This window comes from Ovis canadensis, chromosome 7 (assembly GCF_042477335.2).
Source record: "Ovis canadensis isolate MfBH-ARS-UI-01 breed Bighorn chromosome 7, ARS-UI_OviCan_v2, whole genome shotgun sequence".
NCBI classification, from domain to species: domain Eukaryota; kingdom Metazoa; phylum Chordata; class Mammalia; order Artiodactyla; family Bovidae; genus Ovis; species Ovis canadensis.
The window spans coordinates 21144741-21170086 of NC_091251.1; the positions used below are offsets into that span (position 1 = coordinate 21144741).

The window sequence follows — 25346 nt, forward strand, 5'->3', positions numbered from 1 at the left end:
GTGTTTAATCCATTCTGAGTTTCTGTATTGTGTTAGAGAACATTCTAATTGAGTTCTTTTACACCGAGTTGTCAGTTTTCCCAGCACCACTTATTGCAGACACTCTTTTCTCCATCATATATTCTTGTTTCCTTTGTTGTAAGTTAATTGATGATAAGTGTGTGGGTTTATCTCTGGGCTTTCCATTCTTTTTCATTGATCTCTATTTCTGTTTTTGTGCCAGGACCATATTGTTTTGATGATTGTAGCTTTGTAGTATAGTCTGAAGTCAGAGAGTCTGATTCCTCCAGCTCTGTTTTTCTTTCTCTGGGTTTCTTTGGGTATTGGGGGTCTTTTGTGTTTCCCTACAAAGTTTAAAGTATTTTTGTAGTTCTGTGAAAAAATGTTGTTGGTATTTTGGTAGGGATAGGGATTGCCTTAGGGTAGTACAGTCATTTTCACAGTATTGACTCTTCCAGTCCAGGGACATGTTATCTTTCCAGCTGTCTGTGTCATCTTCAGTTTCCTTCATCAATGTCTTATAGTTTCCAGAGTATAGGTCTAGGTCTTTTGCTTCTTTAGGTAGGTTTATTCCAAGATATTTTATTCTTTTTGATGTGATTATAAATAGGATTGTTTCCTTAATTTCTCTTTCTGGTCTTCTGTTAGCAATTTTTAGTTAAAAGGACCTGTTCCTATTTTAGAAACCAGTACTTAGTGATTTATCCTTCTCACACTTGTGTATTCACCTTATGCCTAACCTAGGGTACCTCACTTCCAATTCTGATCCCAAATTTGTCCCAGAGGGCCTCAACCTTATAAATGCTCCTAGAATCTAACTTAACAGGCTTTTTATTTGTTTATGTCCTTGCAGCCTTTGCACACCTGCCAACGCTGATGCAACATTTGGCTGATAACTACAAACACTGGAAGACGTTAGACGACCTAAAGTGCAAAAGTCTCAGGCTTCCATCTGACAGTTAAAGCCAGGACAGAGGCGGTGACCTCTGGATCTGCAAAGGGCACTGTGAATCACAGTAGTGTAAGAGGCATTCCTTCATAATGAAAATGACAGATGTAGGTTAAGGAGCTAATGTTTAATGTCTGACCTTGAATCATTCAACTTCCCAAATTTCATTTTTAGAAAACTATGTTCTGTGAAGAAAAACATTAATACATGTTCTTTTGAACAATCACTTAGTGACAGAACGAACACATGGCAAAATCCACTGCCCTGCTCTAATCCTGTGTGCTCTCATCAAACCATGCAGCTGATTCACTGTAACTAGCAGGAGACATGCAGCAAAGACTTGGTGCCCACATGCCCACCATCTCTGTGGATGCTGGACCATGAAGCTTTGCTAGTATTTAGCTCATCCTTTACCATGAAAGTCTCTATCACTGTTTGGCTTGACTATTTTCCTCAAGAGCATCAATCTAAAAGATGCCTAAGAATATCTAATAATTTTTAAAAACCTATATAAAATGAGCAAAACAGCTGGGACCAAACTGCTGATAAACTAGTTTCAGAGCCTCCATGGCTAGGTGGTTCTTCTGACTAATGGTGTGACACTCAAATCAGAATATAGCCTTGGCCTAGTGAGTGCCTTCTTTAGACTGGTATCAGCAGCCTGCATAGCCCTCTCTCCCAAAAAAAGGGATTCATCCTAACAGAAAGCCATCCATGAAGGGGAAAGAAGTGACATCTTGTTTGGGGGTAATCAAAGAGCTTTATTTCTGGTTTGCAGAGGCAGTCACAAGGCACTACAGTGAGTATTATATACAAGCCATTAATCTGACTACCCTTGGACAAGCTTGTTTTTTAAAAAAATTTATATACATTTACTGTTTAAAATTTTTTATTAGAGGAATCTAAATTTTCTGGTTTAAGTCCACGGAGTATGTTGTGCCATGTTACCAAGGAGAGAGAGAAAGTTTCAAGGTTCAGATGTTTTTAACCTATCTATATTTATGATCATGCCATTTTGCTTTAATGATGTAAAAAAACAAAAAAGACCGAAAGATGTGTAAATATATCAGAAAATAGGCGTATGGGGAAGCAGTAAATACTATTTTAAGCTATTAATTGTATGCTAAAAGCTTCTAAAGCACAAGTGCATATTTTTATACAGCTCTTTTCACAACCTTCTGTGATCTACATCAAGTCAGTCTTGAGATTTTCCCTCTTTTACCAGCCAACCCTTCTGTGTCTTATAAATATTAGAGATTTAGCAAACAAGATCTTTGTTCTTCTTTTAGATTCTCTACTCCATGCTGCATTCCTGAGAGGTATAGACAGAGATTAAATTAACTGAACCAGTAGTTACTTTTTTCCAAATGAAAATCTGAATGCAGCGCACTTGGAACTAGTACCTGGGGAAAAAAATGACTTAATCCTACAAAATGTGCCAATGCTTTTTTCTATGTTTTGTACCAAAAAATGCAAACATATATGACAATTCCATGCAAAGAAAGAAATGTACCTAAATTATTTTTGTTAGATGCTAAGAGAACTTGCTTGGTCAGGGGAGCAGCTAGCTTTGTATTGTAATGCTGCATTATGTAAATGTGATGAAAATGTTTTTGTGAAGTACTTGTAACTAAATTCCTACAGCCATTTTTCATTCCTAACAGCTGTTTTTATTTTAACTCTTTGGCCTAAATTTTTCATAATTTCAAATTTTTGGTTAAGTGTTCTTTATTTCATGAGCCACACACTTTGTTTTCAGAACACATTAAATTCAGGAGGTCAGAATCCCATTTTAAGGAGCTAAACAATTTACCTAAGCTTCAGAAGCTTGCTTGAGACAACAATCTTTTCCTGACCATCTCGCTTTTGGTTACATTTGGTAAGTGACATTCATTGGATGTCTGACATTTTTCTATACGAACATTATAGCTTACTCAGTTTCAAATTAATTTCATATTAACACTGTTAAAGCTAAAGCTTTAGCATACCTCTGCTCTTTACCAGTGTAATTTACTATGGTGTAATTTACCAGTGTAATTTACTATGGTGTAATCTTTCACTGAGTTGGTAATTACATAGTGCATTCCTAAAAATAGTTTATAAGAAATAGTCTTTTAGATGGTATGTGTATCAGATAGATATAAATTATTGTCTCTTATTTACTAAACAGTAAATAAGCTATTTACTAAAATATTCTCTGTTGAGGGGAGCCTTATTAATTTAGGAAAATAAAATCTCATTTAGAGAGAGGTCATATTACTGCTACTACTACTGAACCAGAAGTTATAAAACACTGTTGCCCAAACCAAAATAACACTATAATTTAATTTGGTTATTTTTTTACTTCCAATTTAAGATTTTAAAATTATGCTTGCCTTCAGAGTTAGGATGCCTCATCTATTCAATCTGAAGCCACTCAACTTGACAAAGATAAATACAGTGTCCCTGAAGTTTAGGCTCTTATGTGAATAAGCCAGAAAATGAAGTGATAAGGGTATTTTTAAGTAAAAATGACAAGGCCCAGTGTACAGATATTATATCTGGTGTTGCAAATATAATAGCACTGAAAGCTAAGCTAGGGAAGTGGGAAAAATGCATATACTATATATTGATGTCAGTTATAGTATTCTTCTAATCTGAAAGTTCAACTTTTAGCAGTAGTCTCCATACCACTAGTGAACAGCCATCAAGTATGAGTCCCTGCTAGATTCTCCTATCTCGTTGTTTTCGCCTATCTCTGACCTTAGGGCATTCATGAAATCAAAACCATCAAGTTTCTCTAAATTTTAATAACAGAGGGACTCATAGTGGTACTTACTTATGCTATCTGCTCCCCAAACTTACCTAGGATTTCTAACATCCCTTGTGAATAGATTGGTGTCACTTAATCCAGAACAAATCAGGAAAAGCAGTTAAGAATCTATGAATTCCTTTATAATTCACTGAATATCTTATACAATTCAAAAAGTTTATAAACTCATGACCTAATAATATAGACCCTCCAAAGAAAAAGCTAATTAGTAATAGGGTAAAGTCCATCTATGGAGAAAAATTAAAAGCCTAAAAATGACTGATCAATAATCTGATGCACTCAGACCAAAATGCATGTTGGCTTGGTTAGGAATCCTACCCATGTGCCAACTTCAGGGTGAGATTAGAGGTACCTCTGTGTAACACTCAATTATGCCACAATAACGATCTTGGCTAAAAGGCAGTGCTAATTTTTCTATTATAAAATGGAGGTTATGTAAATTTTATATTTCTCCATAAATCTGTTTTCATTGTGAATTAAAACAATGATTGTGAACATTACTTGGTTTTGCTCGAGGGGTGATCATATACGCTCTTCTCTCTCATTCATATTTTTTTTTTAAAGCTGTTCACTGATAATGGGAATTGAGCTAACTAGAACGGCTTACCTGACTGGGCCTTCAGCGTCCTCATTTAAAAGTATTATGGCACTCATCTGGCATAGATGACCATAGCTCATCCAGACTTTGCAGGTAGTTAATAACAGAAGCAACTGTCAAAGGTAAAACTAGTTAAAATTTTTTTTACAAAGATTCCATTAGGGTCTATGGATTCTATTAGGGGTGTGTGTGATGAATAAACCCAGAAAGCGTTCTTTGAGAAGTATCAGTCCTAACACATCAGCCCCCTTGTAGTTACTTCAATAGGATTCTTTCATCAGCAGTTTAACTCCACAGTTAAAACCACCCATTTTTTAATGTATGGGACACTTTTTAATTTTTATCCTTTAGTACCAAAAGGGAGAAAGAGTACGCTAAGGCTGATGGGGTGATGAAGCTGATTTAATCTCAGGTAACTGCAAGAAACTACGTTAAGTAAAGCCTGTCTCAAGCATTTCATATTTGAGCCAATGGTAAGATGAATTGGCTCACTTCAACTAAATTTCAGTTAAATACTATTACTTCTATTTCTACCTCCTTCCAGGGTCTAGATTCAAATTAAGACACTTAAAGCACAGCATTCACCACTCAGACAGTTATTATGGAATCTTCATTTCCTCCAGGGAAGCATCAGTTTTCTAGACAGCGCAAGGTTTAAATTCAAGATATGCTACATCCTATTTATTCTTCAGTGGAGTTTTCATTTTTCTATAAAATATCTTCCATAATTATCATGTATATTTATTTCCATTAAAGCAGTTTCCTTAAATAAGTATAAGAATGACAGATGGCCATAGTTAAAATATACTAGTTTTGGATAACAAAGTCAGGTATTTCAAAATCCAGAAAGGCTAAATTAAAGAAACTAGATTTAAAAATCTAATTCCTGGTGATAGATTTAGTTAGAGGCAATATAGTAACACTAAAGACAGAGAGAGGTTCTGAGTACTATTCTTTTCATTAAGCATAAGATTATACAATTTCTGGTGTAAAATTTAAAGCAAAAAATTTTATCTCTGTGAGGATACTGTGATATAATTTAATTCTGCTTCATCAGACAGTTTTGCTGAAGTCTGTACACTTCACTTTCTGAAAACTGACTGCCGAAATCAGACCCATTCCTACAATGGTTTCAGGTAACTTATGAGGAAAGTCAAATGAAAAACTTGTGCCATATTCTTTGGTGGATGTACTAATACCTCAGAAGCAAACCTGTTGCTGGTTTGCAGACCCCCCTAAAAGTTAAACAGAATTAAATAAATAATCAATATGGTAATGGTTTTCAGAGCATTATCCTATATTTGATGTTCGAGGTTCATGTACAGGTATTTTAATTCCCTAACCTAGACAGACAGATACAAGTCACCATTCTCCTCTAATTTTTGAAATAACTTTAAACTGCGCAATCCAGATTCTCGTTCTCCATTTTTCCAGAGAATAATGAGGTGATCAGCAGAACAAGTCACTAGTCCATGGTCTTCAAAGTACAGAAACATCTGTAGAAAAAAATTAATTACTGATTATAGGAAATTCAAGGAGAAGAGAAGCGGCTAATACCAAGTAGACTAACATAGGTCCTTGCTGAAATGCATACCTTGGAGAGGTCTTTGGATATGACTATGAAACTGTGTATCTTTCATGAGAAATTTAAGTGTGGGTGATAGTCACATACAAATAACAAATGCCAGACCCATATCTAATATTTTAATAATCAGAACGTTGTAAACACTACTCAACTACAGAGCTGTAAAAGCTGTTTTTTTTTAATTCCCAAAGTGTCATCTAAATTTTACCATTATCTTAATTCTTGAAGAATAGGTTTTAAGATTTTTTTTTTTCAGCAGAAGTCCTGACAAACCTGCTTTATTTAATCATTTCTGCTGGCCTTCTTGTTAATGTAAAAATGGCCACAATAAAATATCTGAATTCCAAGTTCTCCAGGATGAACAGTAGCTTTAGCTCTCTATATAAACAGAGAATAATCAATCCTTAAGCATTTACTGAGTGTTATCTATATGCTTATAATCCCTATCTTCAAGAAGCTTCTAATTCAGCTGTGAAAACTGAATCTTAGTTGAAACAGTAAGGGTATCAGTTAAAGACGATGTAATTAGGTACTAAGTAATATACTTCAGGCTGTGATTTGCCGCAGAAAAAGGAGGCATAGGTCAATACTAAATGAAATTGTCCGAAAAAGCTAACAAAGCATTAAACTCTCCAAATAAAAGTAAGCTCATGCCCAGTGAAGGGACAGGCTGGAAGTTAAGAACAAGAAAATGAAGTGTTGATGAGAAGGCAGCATGCATCCTATGGAGAGAGCTGGTATGAGAGAGGAGATAAACGAAACTATGAAAAAGACGAGCTCCTCCAGGGAAAGAGTGAAATGAAAGAGAGAAATAGCATGTGAGCTTTCTGAGAAATAACTCATCCATTTCTGAACGTAACAGCAAACAGTCCGAGCTGATGCTGCAGTAGTGAAAGGGGAGGAACCATCAGAGCAGAATTCCTCAGGAGATGAGATGCACAAGTGAGAATCCAGTACACACAGGTGTATAGGGCTAGGCTGAGAGAGTCAGGACAAAGATTTTTTAAAAAAGAGAAAATTTAAGAAAGAGCCAAGATTTTCTCAATGAAGCCAGAGATACTTTAAAAAATAATTAAATGTCAACACTTCTACTCGGGCAAATTTCTAAGAATCTGACACTTCTATATAATGACAAATATGCTGCACCATTTAAAAACCTTCAATAGATTTTTAAAACCCACTCTAAAAAAGTTTAAAGGCCAAACTGCTTAGCCATACATTCAATCATCTGACCCCAAACTACTTTATCTCCTACTGTGTCCACTGACTGGAACACAGACCTCCGGGCTAGGCAACCTGCTCCTTGCCACTATGTAGATTCTGTCTTTGCCCTCCTATCTACTACATTCCATCTGCACAACTCCCGAAGTTAAAAAAACAGAATGAAAACAACTGGGCTGCCTGTTAACAGGAAGGTGAAACTGAGTAAGACATGAGCACCCAACCTCAAGGAGCTTATGGCCACAAGACTGTCTTAACCTCCGAAGCATCAAGGTTCAGCTCAAGGCCCATCCATTATCTTCCACTAACCATTTTCTTCTAACTCCTGAGTATTCCACTACTAATCTGGGTCCATCATAAGCAACCTAGATTAACATCTTACTAAGTCTACCTATATTGTTCCTGTCTACTGAAATATAAGCTCCACAACAGCCAGGACTTTATTTTATATCCCTTTGTAAACTCTAATGTCCAGTATAGTGCCTGAAATACAGGATAATGCTCAATAATTAGGTGGTGTTGTGTTGCTGCTCTTAAGAATAAATGCACTTTCAAATGAAAAATTAATTTGTTCCTCCCTGGCTATGAAACAGAAGCATAATGTAAGAAATTCATTACTCAGGGCTGTGGTGATACTGTTACCAGTTGCAATTATCTCTTTACCTCGACTGGTCTTTTTCCTTCTTCATTACAGGCAGTGGTGTTGATAGTAAATATTAATGCATTTGAATTTATAAAAAGTTAGAACTGGATGCACTCTATAATTCTGAACTCCATGATGATAATCAAGACACTGGGTTTTACTAAAGCTAACTAATTATTATCCTTCAAAGCGAAGTAAAACAGACTTCTATTCATGAATTTGATAATGTCCCCTGGAATTAGATTCTGTAAGGTTTTACCTCTACATATATAAGCCCACTTCTCCATGTATCCTCTGTATTAACTATCATTTAACAGTATTTACTACTCTTATATATTCAACACTGTCCTTATTGTCAGCTGTCTACCTACATCTCATACGTAAAGTTAATTAAGCCAGTTTTTAGAAGCAAGACATTCCTCCTTCAAATCATTTCTCTGTATAGGGAGATCTTTACCACACATACTAAAACCCATCCCACTCCATGTTTAGAATCAGCAAAAACTTACTGATAAGAGAAGGTTTAGGTCTTTATGAGACCAAATGAGATGCAAAAAGCAAGACTCCCCTGGACACTTCTATGCTTATTAAAAACAATACCTCCACAGATGATGAGTGTCCAATTAAATCTCCAATAAGCTCTAGTGAACAGGAAGTGGCATTTTCTTGTTGCTTTTTAACAGGATGGCTGGCTTGTTTATTTACTCTTCCAAATCCCCACATGTTAAAAAAACCTAGAAAAACACAATCATTTTAGTCATTCTCAAAATTAGTATGCTCTTTTCTTAACAGGCTTCCCCTATGGCTCAGCTGGTAAAGAATCTGCCTGCAATGCGGGAGACCTGGGTTGATTCCTGGTTGGAAAGATCCCCTGGAAAAGGGAACAGCTACCCACTCCAATATTCTGGCCTGGGAAATTCCATGGACCGTATAGTCCATGGGGTCGCAAAGAGCTGAACACAGCTGAGTGACTTTCCCTTTCCTTAACAATAATAATGTAAGATCAGAAAAACAAAACTTAAATGCAAAGGTGTTTCTCACTTATTTTAGTCAAGGGCTAAGTGAGCAGATGATACCAGGCACTATGCTAGGGTTTTTTTTACTATGTTACTTCATTTCCTCTTAGCTACCCACGTTTGTTGCTCAGCTCTTCTTACTGCCCCTACTCAAGCACTGCTGAAGGTGTGTTAACATGAGAAAAAGGCAATGGAAGTCAAAGTGGAGAGAAATGAAAGGGCTGAATGGCCGTGTGGGGCGGGAAGGTCACAACTTGATAGACAAAAAACAACATGTGACAATACCCTATGACTTCAAATAACTAGAAGAAACTCTGAGGCTACTGGCATTTGATTGCTTATGCGAAGGCTGCTAATTAACCAGGATTTTGTTTCTCAAATCAAGCATCAGAAAATCAACAGCTCAAAAGATTAATGACATAAACACAAAAGTGTTTGTTTATAAATTGAGTTCAATGTTAATGCTTCAAGGCTGAAGAACTTTGATGCCTGATGGTACACATTATATTTATATACCAGACATAATTACAATACATTAATAAATAGCTGATTAGGCCATTTGGTCAGTCAGGCAAGAATACTGAAGTAGCCTCCAGGAGATCTTTCCAACCCAGGGATCTTTCCAACCCAGGGATCAAACCTGGGTCTTCTGCATTGCAGGCAGAGTCTTTACAGTCTGAGCCACCAGGGGAAGCCCATTTGATCAGTCAGATCAGTTAGCTTCCCCTCAAAGAATCCTAGCTGACTTGAAATAAACAGGCGGTCTTGCAGTAAATATTGACATGTAAATGGCCCATCCCGATTCCCACATGCTTCATGTAAACATGCTTATTTGGAGCACACTGTGTATTATTCCTGTGGTTACACATAACTGCCTTTCGTCTGTCTTTCATATGAGAAAAAAGCAAGACCACCTTTTTGAGAGAAGATACATACCCGTTGGCACCGGCTCCACTGAAAGCTGCTGTTTTTCTCGTAGCTCCCAAATGCGTACACTGCCATCTTCTGAGCATGAGATAACCTGCCTGTCAGGAGAGAGAGAGCGCGCCATGGAGGGCAAGTGCTCAAAGTGCAGGGAAACCATCAGTGCAACCTTTATCTGCTTTCATCCAGCTCTGGGCAGGAGCTGATAAAAAAATCACACTTTAACATGGCTTTACAATGCAAAGTAAAACACTCCTCAGGAAAGGCATGCATTATAGTGTGAGACTAGCTCAAATGTTACAAACATGTATCACTTCCATTTCTAAAAATGCATGCAGGAAAACAAGTTATGAATTACACACTCACAATATCCTGAGAAGCCCCATTCCTGTGTCTCACCTCTCACTCTGAAAGTATCCTGCAGGGTAAATACTGCTGTGCTATGCTTAAGTTGCTCAGTCATGTCCAACTCTCTGCAACCCCACAGACTGTAGCCCACCAGGTTCCTCTGTCCATGGGATTCTCCAGGCCTGAATACTGGAGTGGGTTGCCATGCCCTCCTCAAGGGGATCTTCCCAACCCAGGGATCCAACCCAGGCCTCGCACATTGCAGGCAGATTCTTTGTCATCTGAGCCACCAGGGAAGCCCAAGAACACTGGAGTGGGTAGCCTGTCCCTTCTCCAGGGGAACTTCCGGGATCTCCTGCACTGCAGGCAGATTCTTTACCAGCTGAGCCACCAGGAAAGCCCCGAAAATACTATCATTTCCTTCATATAATTCATCCCTAGAAACTCAATGGCCACATCTGCACTGACAGGAAAGCCCTCAGTTAGTAGCCTCGGCCAACAAGGAGACCACCATTTAATTCTGGCCATAAGCAACACCACCAAAAAGGTGGCTTTGTGGAAAACATTAAAAAATTAGAACATAGTGCCCCAAAGTCTTCTAACAATTAAAATAAATACCAAATTTTAAATTCTCTCTTCTTACAATGAAATTCAGTATAATTTGTGAACACTGCTGTTTGTAAATTTTGCAACATATTGCCACAAACTCTTCTGTTAGAGACAGCCATAGGGTATTCTCCGTTTTCGAAAGAACCTGTTGGTCAAGGAACACAGCCAGGTGACTTTGCCCCTTGAGCACTGGTGGCCCTGAGAGCTATGCATTTCTTCTACCTGTTACCAGGCAGATGGAAGCTCGTACCTGTTTGGGAGTCTGGCAACGTGCAGGACACTGGAGTCATGTGCAGTTTTCTGGCAGGCAATCACGCGCTTCATTTGAAGGTTATACACGTATAAACCCCTTCCAACTGCAACAAATACATTCTGGGGGAGATAAAAGTTCGGAAATGTACATAAAACTAACACCACTACTCGGAGTAACAGATTTCCAGCCTTGGTGTGAGATCACAGAGTCGCTGTTACCTTCCCTATGCATAGCCTTCAGCCCAAATTACTGTACTGCCCTCTAAAGTCCAAAACTATCAAAGCACAAAAGCTCAGCATTTAGAAGATCGAAGGACACGACTGCTAATACAGAGCGAACTCTGTGTATCACACCCTGCAGCATCCCTGGCTTCCTTACTGAAACATGACAGCTAGAGCAGGGGCTGTGGCTGGAAGACTCGTGCAGCGGAGGTGGAGCTGCTGGGGTACAACCCGGGTTTCATTCACAGAATACTGTATCGCTGGGGAACTACTTAGCTTCTTCTACCTGAAAATGTGAGCAAAATTACTTGGGCTCCACAGCTTCAGCATCCCAAGAACTATGAAGTATACAAAACAGCATATGCTAGAGTGGCAGAGATATATATATATAGTGGTTTCACAAAGACATTTTTTCCAGTTCTACTAAATTTCCATTTTTCCTTTCTACTAAAACAGCTTTCATCTTTTGAAAGTACTTTCACCAATATTTATCTTACTTCAGCTTCACAACATCTCGTTAATGTAGGAAAAGCTATTTTGCAGCATAACAAGTCAAAATAAAAGATTAAAGTCACACAAAAAATTAAGACATGAGAGGTGGTATTGGAATTCAGGTCACGTTACTCCAGTTCCTTATTCCTGCCTCATACCATACCACATAGCTTCTGAACCTATTTTGCAAATCACTAGACTTCTGCTGGCTCTCTTGCCTAAGAATCATTTATTCTTACTCAGCAGGTATGCCAGTGAGACAGACCTTTCAAAAATCCTTTTCCCTTTCTGTTCTTACTAGAGAACACTTCTCATGCAACCTCAAAGGCTAAAATGCCAACTCAGACCTATAGTATCTCAACCAAACATGCCTCCAAGGCTTACCAGACTCTAAATCTTACCATACTCTAAATGACTCCCTTGACCCTCAGGACTGGTGTTCTGCACACAGCAACGCTAGCTAAGGCCCAGTGCCATGCACAAAAATAGAAACAGTTGGCCAGCTTGCTAAAATCGGGAGCCCTGGGAAACATTCAATGCAAAGAAACCCCAGAAACTAGTTTATATGGACCAAGAAATCTGTGTAGAGTTCAAATGCTTTATCAAAACCCACAAAATTATCAATACAACTAGAGAATTAATAAGCTTTGGGGCAGTATTTACTCAACAGAATCACTCTATCAATCACTTGTCATTAACAATAACTGACCCCCTTGTAGAAAAGAAGAAAAACTCTTATAAAGAAAGAAAATGAGGGAAAACTGAGTAATGCTTTATTAAGCATTTAATAAACATCAATCAAAAATTTAAGATTAAAGAGAATGCAAAATGAAAAAACTTTAAGCACTAATTTACAACATTGTTGTAAATTTCAACAATGAGAAAAAGGTATCAAATTAAAAATATAATTTTTAGGGCTACAACTCTTAGAAATCTAATTTTTATCTTGACTGAGACTCTTGTTTTTATCATATATATATTTACTCTTTTTTCCCCGAAAGTAAAGTTAGAATATAAAGAAACTTAATCTTTAGGTAGAACAATGTTCTTCATCTATTCTTACTCTATTTCGGTTTGGTTTTTAAAGTAAGAGAAATTCAAAGAAAGCAAAAAAAAAAAAAAAGTGGACCACACTCTCTCCATCTAGAATACTATTATTCATTTTTAAAATAAAAATTAAAAAACATACAATTGTAAGATTTAAACAGTATAGGCAGGCACAAAATAAAGTGAGGTAACAGCCTCCTCCAACCCCTTTCCTCAAAGCTTACAACTCAGATTTAGAGTTGTGATTAGATTTAGATTAGATTTAGAAAAATAACCCCATTTTAAACATATTTTCTAAGCTCCTAAAGCTAAAAGAAGAGATGTTCAGATCAGAGCCAAGATTCAGAAATCCATTGGTACTAATCTCTTACTGCAAAAAAAGATGTAAAGTGCTTCAAGAGCAACTGGCCTGAAGGACTGAAATCTGTAATTGTCACACAATCACCTTGCCCCAGGATGCTAGAAGACTAAAAGGCAGGCATTCCTCAAGTTTTTAATTCCCTTTATTTCTCCAAGAAATGCACCGGAATCTTCAAAAGAATTCTTTCTCAAAGTGTTCCTTAAAACAATTTTAAGCATTATCCTCAGATCCTATGAGAATATTTAATACAGCTCAAAACTTCAATGGGTTCTAAAATCTGTGGCCATTTAATCACCTTCTTGCCTCAAAGATAAGAGGCAAGGAGGTGGTAAAAGATTAAAATGCTTTTTTTAAAGCAAATGATGTAATCTTCGAAATACATCAAAACATTTTAAAGCACAACTTGGATGCAAGGAATGACATCTTTCTATATCATGAGATTAAATTTTCTCAATTAGAAACTGAGTTTAGTAAAAGATGTTAAGATTACAGAAATTTTTCTCAACTTTTTTTTACCTCTTCATCCCATGTGAGATGATGAATAGAAACGTCATTTGGCTTTTGACAGAGTTTTATTTCCCGCTGAGCATCCAGCTGTGGAGATGGGTCCCAGAAGTTGCGCTCGCAGGCCTGCACGGTCCAGCCCAGGGTGTCCCAGACGATGAGTTCCCCAACATGGGAGCCAGATACAAAACTCACATCTAGGCAGAGTTCATATGTCTCTTTATTGATCATTTACCTAGGCTACGGTAAAAATGAAGGAACTGCCCAGCAGTGTTGCTCTCTGAAATCACAGTATTGACAACAGGGAGGTAACTCGACAAGCCAAGCAGGGAGATTAACAGAGCCGACTGGAAATAGACTCAAGTTTACTTACACATTTAGCAAATGAGAGCAGCTGCTTTTCAACTCAATGAAGAAAGAAATAAGCCACGCTGGAATACTCGGTTAAGTATTTGAGGAACAAAGACAAAGGGATTTTACCTTGGATCATATACAGGTAAGAGAAAGTCACACTTCTCTTTCTCCTATACTCCCACACCCACAACATGCCTGACACCAGATGTGCGGGGGTCCCCCACAGCAGGCAATTATGCGACACCAGCCGAATGCCCCTGCAATTTAACTCAGCTTTGGCCATATCTACCTGGGAATAATGTCAGTTCCCACAGGTTAAGGACTCAGTCCTGCAGGACTTCTCTCACTTCATGCTAATTGCAAATCCAGGCTGTTATCTGTGTTTCTAACTGGCTGTAAGCTGAAGAGTCCCACATCCCCTCCTCAGGTTCAGTTAACATCCTAGAGCAGCTCACAAAACTCAGGAAAACAATCTACCTACTGTTCACCACTTTATCATCCAGGGTATGCCGAAAGACAGATGAACCTCCAGAGGGAGCAGACGCACAGGGCCAGGGGTGTGGGAGGCGTCTCAGAGCACCCAGCAGGCCACTTGTGTTCAGCAACCCAGAAGCTCTCTGAACCCCACACTGCTGGAATTTTTATGGGAACTTCATCACACACACATGATCTATCTAATGACTATCTAAAGATATCTGAAACTAATTGGGGACTGAATAAATAAATAAGACATCCATGAAACAGTAATGCTGTTATCAAAAACTAAGTTGTAAAAGTATGTTATGTTAATACAGAAATATAGTCTATGGGGTCACACAGAGTCGGACACGACTGAAGTGACTTAGCAACAACAATGCTGTTACAAAAAGCACACCATATGTATACATGCCCACAAAAACTCCTAGAAGGACGTGGACCCGTACTTAATACTATATGAATGATGTTCATTTTCATTTTTACATTTTTAATGTTTCTATTTCCTCATTTTTCTATTATGACTATGTATTATTTGCACAATAACAAGTTTTTAAAATGTTTAATGAAAATGAAATTAGTGGACTAAGACACTTCACAAATTATACATTTAAGGAAAATGTACAACTGCTAAGACTGAAAAGGTGGAAGATGGAGCAGAACAGCGCACTGTGAGTCTAGAAACTCAAGTTTTAATTTTGACTCAGCCTGTTACTAGCCATGTAGCTGGCCTTCAGAAAGTCATTTAATCTTTTTCTATCTTGGATTTCTTAAGCATTAAATGAAGATGATCGTAGAAATAAAATTAAACAATAAATATGTAGCCATTTTAAAGACACTGAATGTTATCTTTTGAGTCCCTGGTATTATTTTGAGCCCCTGGTATTATTTCATATTAATAGTATTAAAACATCCAGTTACTTGTAATTTAGGAATACATGGATGAGCAATTATGATTTAATTATCTCATTTATCAAATATACCAGGACAGAGATCTCTAATAACTAGACGAACAATCTCTTCAAAATAAAGAATTATCAGCAATCATACAGGTAAATAGTATTTTTCCCTGGTTCCAAGTCCAGTTTCCATAGTTTATTAACGGACTCTGGAATTCAATTTGTGAAGAATTAAGTTCATTTCTCATCTGTGGAGAGAAAAGAGGCTTGTAGGTCTACTAGTGGGAAAGTTAAGACGGCAGTAATCTTTCCATGGCCTTCTCTTCCATCCCCTTCTCTCCTCTTTTCAATCTCACTCAAACTACAGAAGAAGCAGAGACTTTAACAAGTGAAGATTCTTCTTGACTCCAGCTCTGCACATGTCATCATACCGGAGCTAACCTTCTGAGACCACACAGCTGCCTGCTCTGATCTCCTCCAAGTGTCTGTAATTCATCTAAGCAATAGAAGCAAAGTACTCGAGCCCACTTACAATTTTTCACTAGAAACGAAATGCTGACACTGACCTGAGTCGGTGCAGTTTATTGCTGTGTAAATTATCCCAAACTGGTCATTCAAAATGTTTCACACCAAACAGCCTCAATGATGTATTGTATGAGGATGGACTTTGATCCTTAGGCAAGTATCAGAAGTCACTTAGTATGAATATCTCACCTGAAACCTGTCTACCCATCCCTCAGAAGTACTAATACTACCATATCATGCTGTCAGTATAAAACAAGAAAAGGAATAAAATAAAGCAGCAGCACCTAGAGCCATCTGCCAGAAGAGTTAAGCAAGGTTACCTTGTATGCTGGTCTTAGACAATCTCTGCAGAGGCATTCAGAGCTCTTGGGCAAACCTGGTATTCATTATCCACATTTGTGGGAGTTCTGCTACAAACAAACATTCTGCTAAGGTTGTCCTAGCGCCAACTCACTGAACGTGCGCTTTCCCTGTGAGTTATAAACTCAGTAACTGGCCACATCTTGACTGGTAATTGGTGGGGATAAAGCAGCAGGGCTGAGGGTGGAACTGGGGACTGTACAACATAACCATTTCAGGGCGGCTAAATCTGCAGCATGGCAGACACACCCATTATGAGCGACCGCCACAGCATCCTTCTCCAATGTTGCCAGACTACTCGTCCATATATGATTCCTGAATATGATTTTGGCTTGCTAACATTCTGTAGTGTAATTTTATAGTCATGGAATTCATGAAGTAAAAAGTACTAGGGGTTTTCTGTAATTTCCATTAACAAATTATTTTTTGCCTTAGCTTTCCCTTTTCCTTTCCTTAAGATGTTGGCAAAGAAAGACTTGATAAGAGCATTCTTAATTAAACTGTTCTGAGTATCCCTGTAGATCACAGAGGTGTACAGAGAAGTGCCATCAAGCTGAGGCTCCCTCAGTAACATCTCCTCAACTTCATTATGGAAATATGCCAGGTCCTGGTCCCAGTACTTCCCTGCTAAAACGGGACAACTAGGTATGACCACTGTAACGGCCAGGACACTGCTGTGCTCTTCTCAACAGCTCCAGCCTTGGGGCTGCTGGCTCAGTGTCAGAGGGACTCCCAAAGAAGAACTTGCCTTCTGGGCTGCCACCATGGCTAAAGGAAAAAGAGTCCCCTGAAAAAGACAAAAGGGGTGCTCCTCACATTGTTATTTCTATCATACAGATAGTCTAGTCCTCAGAAAGACTTGCAGCTGGGTTGAACAAGCTATTAGAGAGGAAGTTTCTGGAGTTGGGAGGGCCATTCTCCCTGATGTAATTGAAAATGTGACTGAACGGCCTACAGATGGAGACTACACTTAGTACTGTTTGCGGCCCTTTCCCTTCACCTCATGTCTCTTCAAAGCATTGCTCAGAAAGAGCCAGCCTAGGTCAGGGGGTGCAGTGCCCTCCCCTACAACATATTCACAGCATCCTTACATCCTGTAAGGACCCTCTTACAGACTCCTCCAGACTATCAAACTGCAGCCACCCAAGAGCCCTCGCATCTGACCTCAGAGCCCAGACCACCCAGGAGAGCTCTGATGATATAAGCTATCAGTTTATTTGAAAGTGAAGTAGCTAAATCCCAGGATTTGTGGTCTGTGATCCTATCCTGTTATCTGATGTCAGGTTCGCCTCACAGGAGATACTCATTAAAATCATGATAAAGCCAAATACAAAGTCTGGCAAACCAAACACACAGCCATGAGGAAGGGCAGGTATGATCCATTTCTGCAGACCTTTAGTTTGGTGTTATTCTCTGGTTCTTCAATGATGGACTGAATCCAGCTCATTCTACTGTAAATAGAGTGGTATATAATTTTGTCCTGTGTGACCTTCAAAAGAGAAAAGAGCCAGAACCATTTGCTCCCAAAGCCAAAATGCTACCAAGGATTAGTACTGATAGCCTAAGACAATCATCCCACAGCTGCCAAGTAACCCCTGAGGTAAGTATGCTGTCTCCTCCATCACCCCTTTTCTCTGCCCAACTCCATCCTTCCCCCGAGCCTAAATCTAAGACCTACCAATCTATGAGACTTGATGAATTCTACTGGTTTAAACCTCAGAAAATAAGACTGCCACTCTCTCCTTATTAATAGCATCATTTTCATGATGGTAATTCTAGAATCCTACGACAAAACAAGACTAAAGTTCAAAACAGGTTAACAAGTAAAAAATTTTACATAATACATACATGGACACAATGAGCTTACCATTGACATTAACCAGTGAGAGAATATTATCTTGGTGATCAAGGAGGCGCTTAACTTCAAGAATATCCCATCCTGGTGATCCCTCTGTGGCTGCTACCAACCTGAAAATTACTAAATGAAAAGACCGATATAATTTTACTGAAATAGTCAAAGAAGATAAAGTTCCATTTCTGCTCAAAAAACTAATATTTCACTAAGTGACAAATACCTAAAATACTGAAAAAACCCATCTCCAAAGACAGTCTTGTTCATACTACTTTCTTTCTTTCAAATCCTTGAGATGTTTGCAATGATCTACTAAAATCCCAAGTGTAACCTCAGAACTCTGTTCCTTTTATTAAAACTCTTCTAAACCCCCACCAACCATTAAGTCCCATCCTCCCTAAGCCTTCAGTGCATGACCAGCTCTCCCACCTTATTCTCTCCTTAGCCAGCACTGGTCCGGATCCCTGAATCACCCCCAACCATTAGCCTTCTCTCCTCATGCCAGGCCAGTAAATACTGCTGCAAAATAAGCTATACATTTGTGCTTAACTTCAAATCGGTGAAGACTTCAGCAGTTGTTACTTGTTTACTTTTCTTGATATCTAAGCTTACACCATTAAATTACAAATTCTCTGAGAAGATATGCCTTATCATTTTTGTGTGTTATACAGTTCTTTTGGACTGTAGTGTTGCTTTATTCAACTGAGTTTAACAAACAGTTTTATATAAACTTGTATTAATCCTAACATTAATCAGTATAGAAAACTCAAAATCAAATCAACTGGAAAGATTCGATAAACAAACATTTACTGAACACTTATTATGATGCTCCAGGAACTTAGATATTATATGTGACTAGGTTCCAGTTACTGCCCTGAAATACTCATCAAGACTGGGAGTGAGACTTATTAACAAGCTCAGAATCAATGTAGTCGGTGCTATAATAGGCCCCAGCACCAAGTGCTGTGGCTGCTCACAGTTTAGAAAAACTAGTATCTCAGAGGTCATATTCCTCCCAAGTGATGGCTTATTACTAAGTTTCTCTTCTTTCTCACACGTCTCTCTGGAAAACAGGTCACACCACATTTCCTTCTATGTCTCTGGGCACATTTTACCAAATGACAAACCTCTACAAAGGTTATTTAATGTCAGATGAAGGTCTTAGAAACTGTGGTTGTCTATCAGAAAGGGGACTCTTTCTGATACCTAGCAAAGTAGAGTGAAAATTCTCCTTTTGTTGGAATACTACCAAATGATGCTGAGATCGAGATTACAGAATAACAAGCAGGCACTGTACTGTTTAATCCAATTAACAGGGAGAACAAACTGAAACCGTGACCAGAAAACTACGAAGTACTAAAGACAATGTGAAACTGTTAGGTTCATAAATATAGTCTCTATAGTCAAGTATTCACAAGGGTCACATAGGTAATAACTTCAAGGAAATAAACATGAATTAGAAGATAAAAGAAAAGCAACAGTCAATTCTAAAAAAGGGTTAACAGAAAAATCTTGAACTTTTGAACCAGGATAAGTATTCAGAGTGATGATAGTCCTGCCCAGCTAATAAAAGCCTCAAAGTAACTACAGGCAGTGCACACCGAAATTTTATTTCCTGTTGAGAAGATTCACATTAGAAAAAGAGAAATTGGTATGGAACACTTAAAACCAAGGACAGGGGCACAAACTTGTCTTAGAAATAGAAAAGATAGTACATTGAAAAGAATAAAACTTATTTTCCATAAGGAAAACGGCACTACGTATTTACTTTATGAAAAAGTTGAAGTCACTCAGTGGTGTACAACTCTTTGAAACCCCATGGACTGTAGCCCGCCAGGATCCTCTGTCCATGGAATTCTCCAGGCCAGAATACAGGAGTGGGTAGCCGTTCCCTTTTTCAGGAGATCTTCCCAACCCAGGAATAGAACCCAAGTGTCCCACATTGCAGGAGGATTCCTTAGCGTCTGAACCACACGGGAAGCCCTATTTTGAGGCTAAGTAAAATGGAAACCCTCATTTTTAAGAATATTTGTATTTTTTATAAATTATTTTGAATAAAACCAACTTTAATTTCTTCCCTTTTTTAGATGATATTCTAATTTCTGTTGAGGCATCAGTGTTTATTACTATTTCAATGAATTCACTAATTCATTCAATAAAAATCTCTTTATCTGTTAGGAGAAAGATGAAGAACATTTCAGTCACCAAAGCACTAATACTCTGAAGGGGCGGGGCAAAGAGAGACCAAAAAGCAAACATAAGTTTTTAGAGTAGTAAGTTAAACAGTAGACATGAGATTACGAGAATGCACAGGTAAAACCTCCGGGAGGGGAGGCATAAGGTAAGCAAGGCTTCATCCTTGAAAAAAGAAATACTAGAGCTGCGCTCTTAAAGAGTAAGTAGTGATGAGCCAGATTAAAGAGGACAATGAATTATGTGGTCAAGTCCAATACGGGTGACAAGAGAAAGGAAGGCAGAGGTGAGAACCACCTCGGGCTGGGGGGTTCCAGGAAATGTGGATTAGCCAGCAGTGATGCAAGACTCAAGGGAAGCAGGGGGAAATCGTCAAGTCCAATACAGGTGACAAGAGAAAGGAAGGTGGTGAGAACCACCTCAGGCTGGGGGGGGTTCCAGGAAATGCAAATTAGCCACCAGTGAGACAAGACTCAGGGGAAGCAGGGGGAGATCATGGAAGGCATGATCTGATATGCTGAAAGGCCTGGACTTCATCATGTAGGCATGATTACATTCGTCCTTAGGGCAAAGACTTCATTCATCTGGAGCAAAAATGGGAGAAAAAATAAGGCCACATAAGTTTTTTTTTTTTTTTTTAATAAATCTAAATGTATTCAATTTAAAGCCCTGTACTTTTTTCTTGAGGTCACGTTCTTCGTATTTTGTTGTTAAAGTTATTTTTACAAAATGAGGGTGGTAAATGGTAGCTTATTTTGTTTCCAGTTTGGAGTTTTTAATGTTTTCATTGAAAACATTGTTTAGAAGCACCAAAATAGAGAAGGGAATGGCCATACCTAACCAGCCAACCAAGCAGGCTATATCATGGTGAATTAATTTCACCGGTATCCAAATTTTGATATGGATTCAAACAGTCACAGTATTTGTGCAACAATGTGCAAGTATCTGAAATATATGCAAACAGTCACATAAATTAGAAAGGTAAGGGCTTCCCTGATGGCTCAGCAGGGAGGGAATCCACCTGCAACGCAGGAGTCACAGGAGGTGCAGGTTCAATCTCTGGGTCAGGAAAATCCCCTGAAAAGGGAAGTGGCAGCCTGCTCCAGTATTCTTGCCTGGAGAGCCGTTATGGACCATGGACGGAGGAGCCTGGCAGGCTACAGTCCAGGGGGGTTGCAAAGTGTTGGAAACGACTAAGCACGCAGGCATGCTGAATAGGCATATACTTAAAAGAGATTTTATTTTACTTGCTACTAACTCCATCATGGGGGATTATATTTGGACACTCTGGGCATGCCTACTCAATCATGTCTGACTCTTTTGTGACCCTCGTCTGTCTGTGGGGTTCTCCGGGCAGGTATACTGGTATGGATTGCCATTTTCTTCCATAGGGGATCTTTCTGACCCTGGGATCCAGCCTGGGCCTCCTGCATGTCATGCATTGGCAGGCGGATTCTTTACCACTGAGCCACCTGGGAAGCCCTTTGGACACTCCACATTACATATATTTAGACATCTTACTAATACTTCACCATTATCTGAATACAATAATCTTTCGTAAATATTTATGCTTTCAATGTGTTCTCCAGACAACGGCAATGGCTAAAGTACTGTTTAAGCATTGTTAAGTACACATTCAAAAAAATAAATAAAGTAGAGGAATGAAAATAAGTCAGGAGACTATCGCAACAGACCAACCAGGCAAAAGAGAAGAGGACCTGAACAGAGCAACACTAGTGAGATGGAAAGAAGTGGATCAAAATATTTAGAGCAGCTGCCCTCAAAGAATGGCCCCAGAACCACCTCAGCACTCCCAGTGCATGTTAGAATGCAGACGCTCAGGCCCCACTCCAGAACCAGTGAACTAGAAGCTCTGGGAGTAAGGCCCAGTATTTTGTGTTCTTAACAAGTCCTTCAGGTCAGCCTCATGCACACTACATTTTGAGAACCACTGAGAGTAAAACCAGCAAACACAAGTGACTGATTAGCAACAAGAGGAAAAAAGCAGGGAAAAGCGAGGCATCTTTCCAGCACAATAAAGAACATGGGAAAACTGAATTTCTGCAAGGAATAAAAAAAGAAAAAAAAACTTAAACACTAAATTTTATCTTTAGAAGCTGCTTATGAAAAGAAAGCATAAGCATTGGGTCTAAAAAATTACTTCTCAGACATGACTACACAGGGAAAGTTCAGTTGAAGAAAGAAAAACTTGACTGCAAAGGAGCAGAGCCTGCAGATAGCAGCTTACAACTGGTAAACCATGAGCTCATTTCTCACTGGCATTTGCAAACATGCCAACTGATGATCACGGTAAATCTCGAGAATGGTCTCTAGTAGTAGCAGCACAAGTAATATCAAATGCCCTCTGGGCTTCATTAGACAAATTCTTCAAGAAAAAACCAGATTTTAAAAAGCAACTCCGTCACTTCTCAGCACACAATTTTTATCCGTAAGGTAGCGAGCATAACAGGTTTGGTTTCTTTTTAAACTGCAGACTCCTGGCAGTAAATGAGTGAGCCAACAGCCGACAGTAAGAGACTGGCCTTCAAATGGCATGTTCATAACCAGCTAGCGCATTTACCACACTCCTCTTGCTCTCTCTCCTTCTGCCATCCCACTCCTCTGAGGGAAGCGGTGCAAACTCCACCCTCCAAGAAAATGGGTCCCACTCTGATTTCCACAGCTCCTGTCTTACTCAACTCCCATAATAACCCTCTTCCAAACCCAGCTCGTTTTTGGTTTTCAGAATGTTGGTGTTGTTTTATGTAGCTAAAGTTTTTGCTGAGTGAGTGTGGGTCATCAGCAGAGAGGACTGTGGGATGTAAATGGCCCTCTCCAGCATCAGAGGAGTGGGCTAACCTTGCCCACTTGCCTATGCTAGACCAAGTGTGGTACAAGAGCTGACCTAACATCTTGAAAATGTCTCAGGTTCCATATCACTTCAATAATTCCAGGAGGCCAAGACTGGGGCAGGGAAAGATGTCCTTTAAATAAAAAGCCGAATTAGTCTTTCCGAAATGTTTACACAAGGCTAATTTAAAATTTAAAAAAGGAAGAAATGAAGGGAGAGAAAACCATACTCACTCAGTTCTTTGCCAACTGCTGCCACAACACAGTTCTTAGGTATTTCAATCAAAGCACTGACCCCTTCAAAAACATATAAAAGTTAATTATTTTCTTAATAGATTAGATCAAAAACATTTTCAGATTTATATTAGTCATTTCTTCAAAGAGGATGGTAACAATAAAGCTCACACAATTTGCTACATCACACTTGCATGTGAAAACGACTTTGTGAAAAGTCAGTAAGATCTCTCGAAGGCTTTATTGATTTATTAAGGGTAGAAAATGCTCTTTGAATATCTGTACTATTGTGGCAAACTTATTTACCAGGGAGCCCTTAAGATAATCATCATTGCCATTTACAAGATGGCTAGCTCAAATGAAATACAAAATTGGCATTTTGCCTCAATGTAAATTTAAGAAGCCTGGGTGAACTCCCTGGCAGCAAATAAATGAGCCAACAGTCAACAGCTAAGAAAGTGTCCTTCAAATAGTATGTTTATAATCAATCAGTACATTTACAAAATTCCCTGTATTACTAGAATAATCAGATTCAATATTCCATCACATTTCAAGTGAAATGATTTTAGGATAACCACGACTTCTGTAAGATATAATTGTCACTTTTGTCAGCAAAAATTACAGAATTCATGCGTTAGATTTAGAACTACCATATGTGTTGGCACAAAACTTGTTTATTAAAGTTAACTTTTCCCTTATAAAATATGTGTAATTTTTATATAGTAATTCATAACACATATGCTAATTGGGAAAATATCCTCATCTGCTTTACCTTCCCACTTGGGGAGTACTTCTGGCCAACATCTTCCCTCCACATAGGTTTTACCAATATGTTTTATATTTTTCCATGGTCAAGGACAGGGCATTGATGGCAGAGGAGGAGAAACGGGAGGAACAGTGTACAGGATAAAGAAGCAGAAGAGAGAGGAGAGCAGGGGAAGGGAGAACAGCAGACAATTACAGATGCTGAAAACAGCTTGTTAAAAAAATGTTGATTATTTATGAAATAAAATTACTATAAACTCAATAATCCAGAAGTAGCAACTTAATACACAGAATCACAGACCATACTGTTGAAAAGGGCATGGATGTCCTGTTTTCTAGTCCAAGGCTCCTTCCATTTTATCATACTAAGATTATTTTTGCTTATTTCCAAATATATAATAACTGTCCCTAAAAGCCCTGCCAGTCTATAAATCAAGCAAGGCTTAGTGAAAGGAGTTTCATAAAATAAGGATCTAATAGTACTGCTAACTATTTGGCATCCAGTAATTTGGAAAATCCAAATCATGAAAAGCTCACCAATGGCAACTTAAGGTGTTTTAAAAGCTTTCTAACTGATTTTCTCAAAGGTTTACTGCTATCTCTTACTGATAAGCAGGGCAATACTGTGACTACTTAAAGCACAGTACTCAGAGCTAATTTGCAAAGGGCAGGGGAACTGCAGAAACAGGTGATTATTTCCATTAACAGGCAAAAGGCCCTTTTTAGCCCTGATTTCAGCATTTTACAACCTGTGTGCGTGCATGCTACGTCACTTCATTCGTGTCTGGCTCTTTGCAACCCTATGGACTGTAGCCTGCCTGGCCCTTCTGTCCATGGGATTCTCCAGGCAAGAACACCGGAGTGGGTTGCCACGCCCTCCTCCAGGGGATCCCCCTGACCCAGGGATGGACCGCACACTACTAAGTCTCCTGCACTGGCAGGCGAGTTCTTTACCACTACAAACAAGATTACTAGTGATCAAGTGGGGAACTGAGAAGCTAAACTATAAATCCTAATAAGTTAGGGATTTAGTTTTATTAAGACATTATATTATTTTTCTAGTATTCTATAATACCCACATGGAGATAAGCTAGTTCCAATGAAGAAGTGTAACTTCAACTCACAGGGCTTCTACTACTCTAAGACAACAATAATATGCTTTAATAACACAGGCATACCTTGAAGATATTTTGGGTTTGGTTCCTGACCACCAAAATAAAGCAATTATCACAGTAAAGCAAGTCACACAAATTTTTA

At 38.7% G+C, this 25346-nt stretch overlaps 2 protein-coding genes across 5 annotated transcripts in view; one reads left to right on the plus strand and one right to left on the minus strand.

Moving 5' to 3' along the window:
- PDE8B (phosphodiesterase 8B) overlaps positions 1–2659 on the plus strand; it is a 258748-nt gene extending 256089 nt beyond the window's left edge. For all 4 annotated transcript variants that reach the window (XM_069595361.1, XM_069595360.1, XM_069595359.1 and 1 more), the window contains exon 22: positions 854–2659. In XM_069595361.1, the coding sequence (XP_069451462.1) occupies positions 854–963 (110 nt within the window). In that variant the 3' untranslated portion in view covers positions 964–2659. The remainder of the gene's footprint in view (positions 1–853) is intronic.
- Positions 2660–5635: 2976 nt separating this feature from the next.
- The window catches only part of WDR41 (WD repeat domain 41), a 47000-nt gene continuing 27289 nt past the window's right edge, over positions 5636–25346 (minus strand). The window contains exons 7-13 of the mRNA XM_069595362.1: positions 23325–23387; positions 18063–18173; positions 13596–13780; positions 10956–11077; positions 9761–9849; positions 8409–8542; positions 5636–5855 (exon numbers count right to left, since the gene is read on the minus strand). Of these exons, the coding sequence (XP_069451463.1) occupies positions 5703–5855; positions 8409–8542; positions 9761–9849; positions 10956–11077; positions 13596–13780; positions 18063–18173; positions 23325–23387 (857 nt within the window). The 3' untranslated portion in view covers positions 5636–5702. The remainder of the gene's footprint in view (positions 5856–8408; positions 8543–9760; positions 9850–10955; positions 11078–13595; positions 13781–18062; positions 18174–23324; positions 23388–25346) is intronic.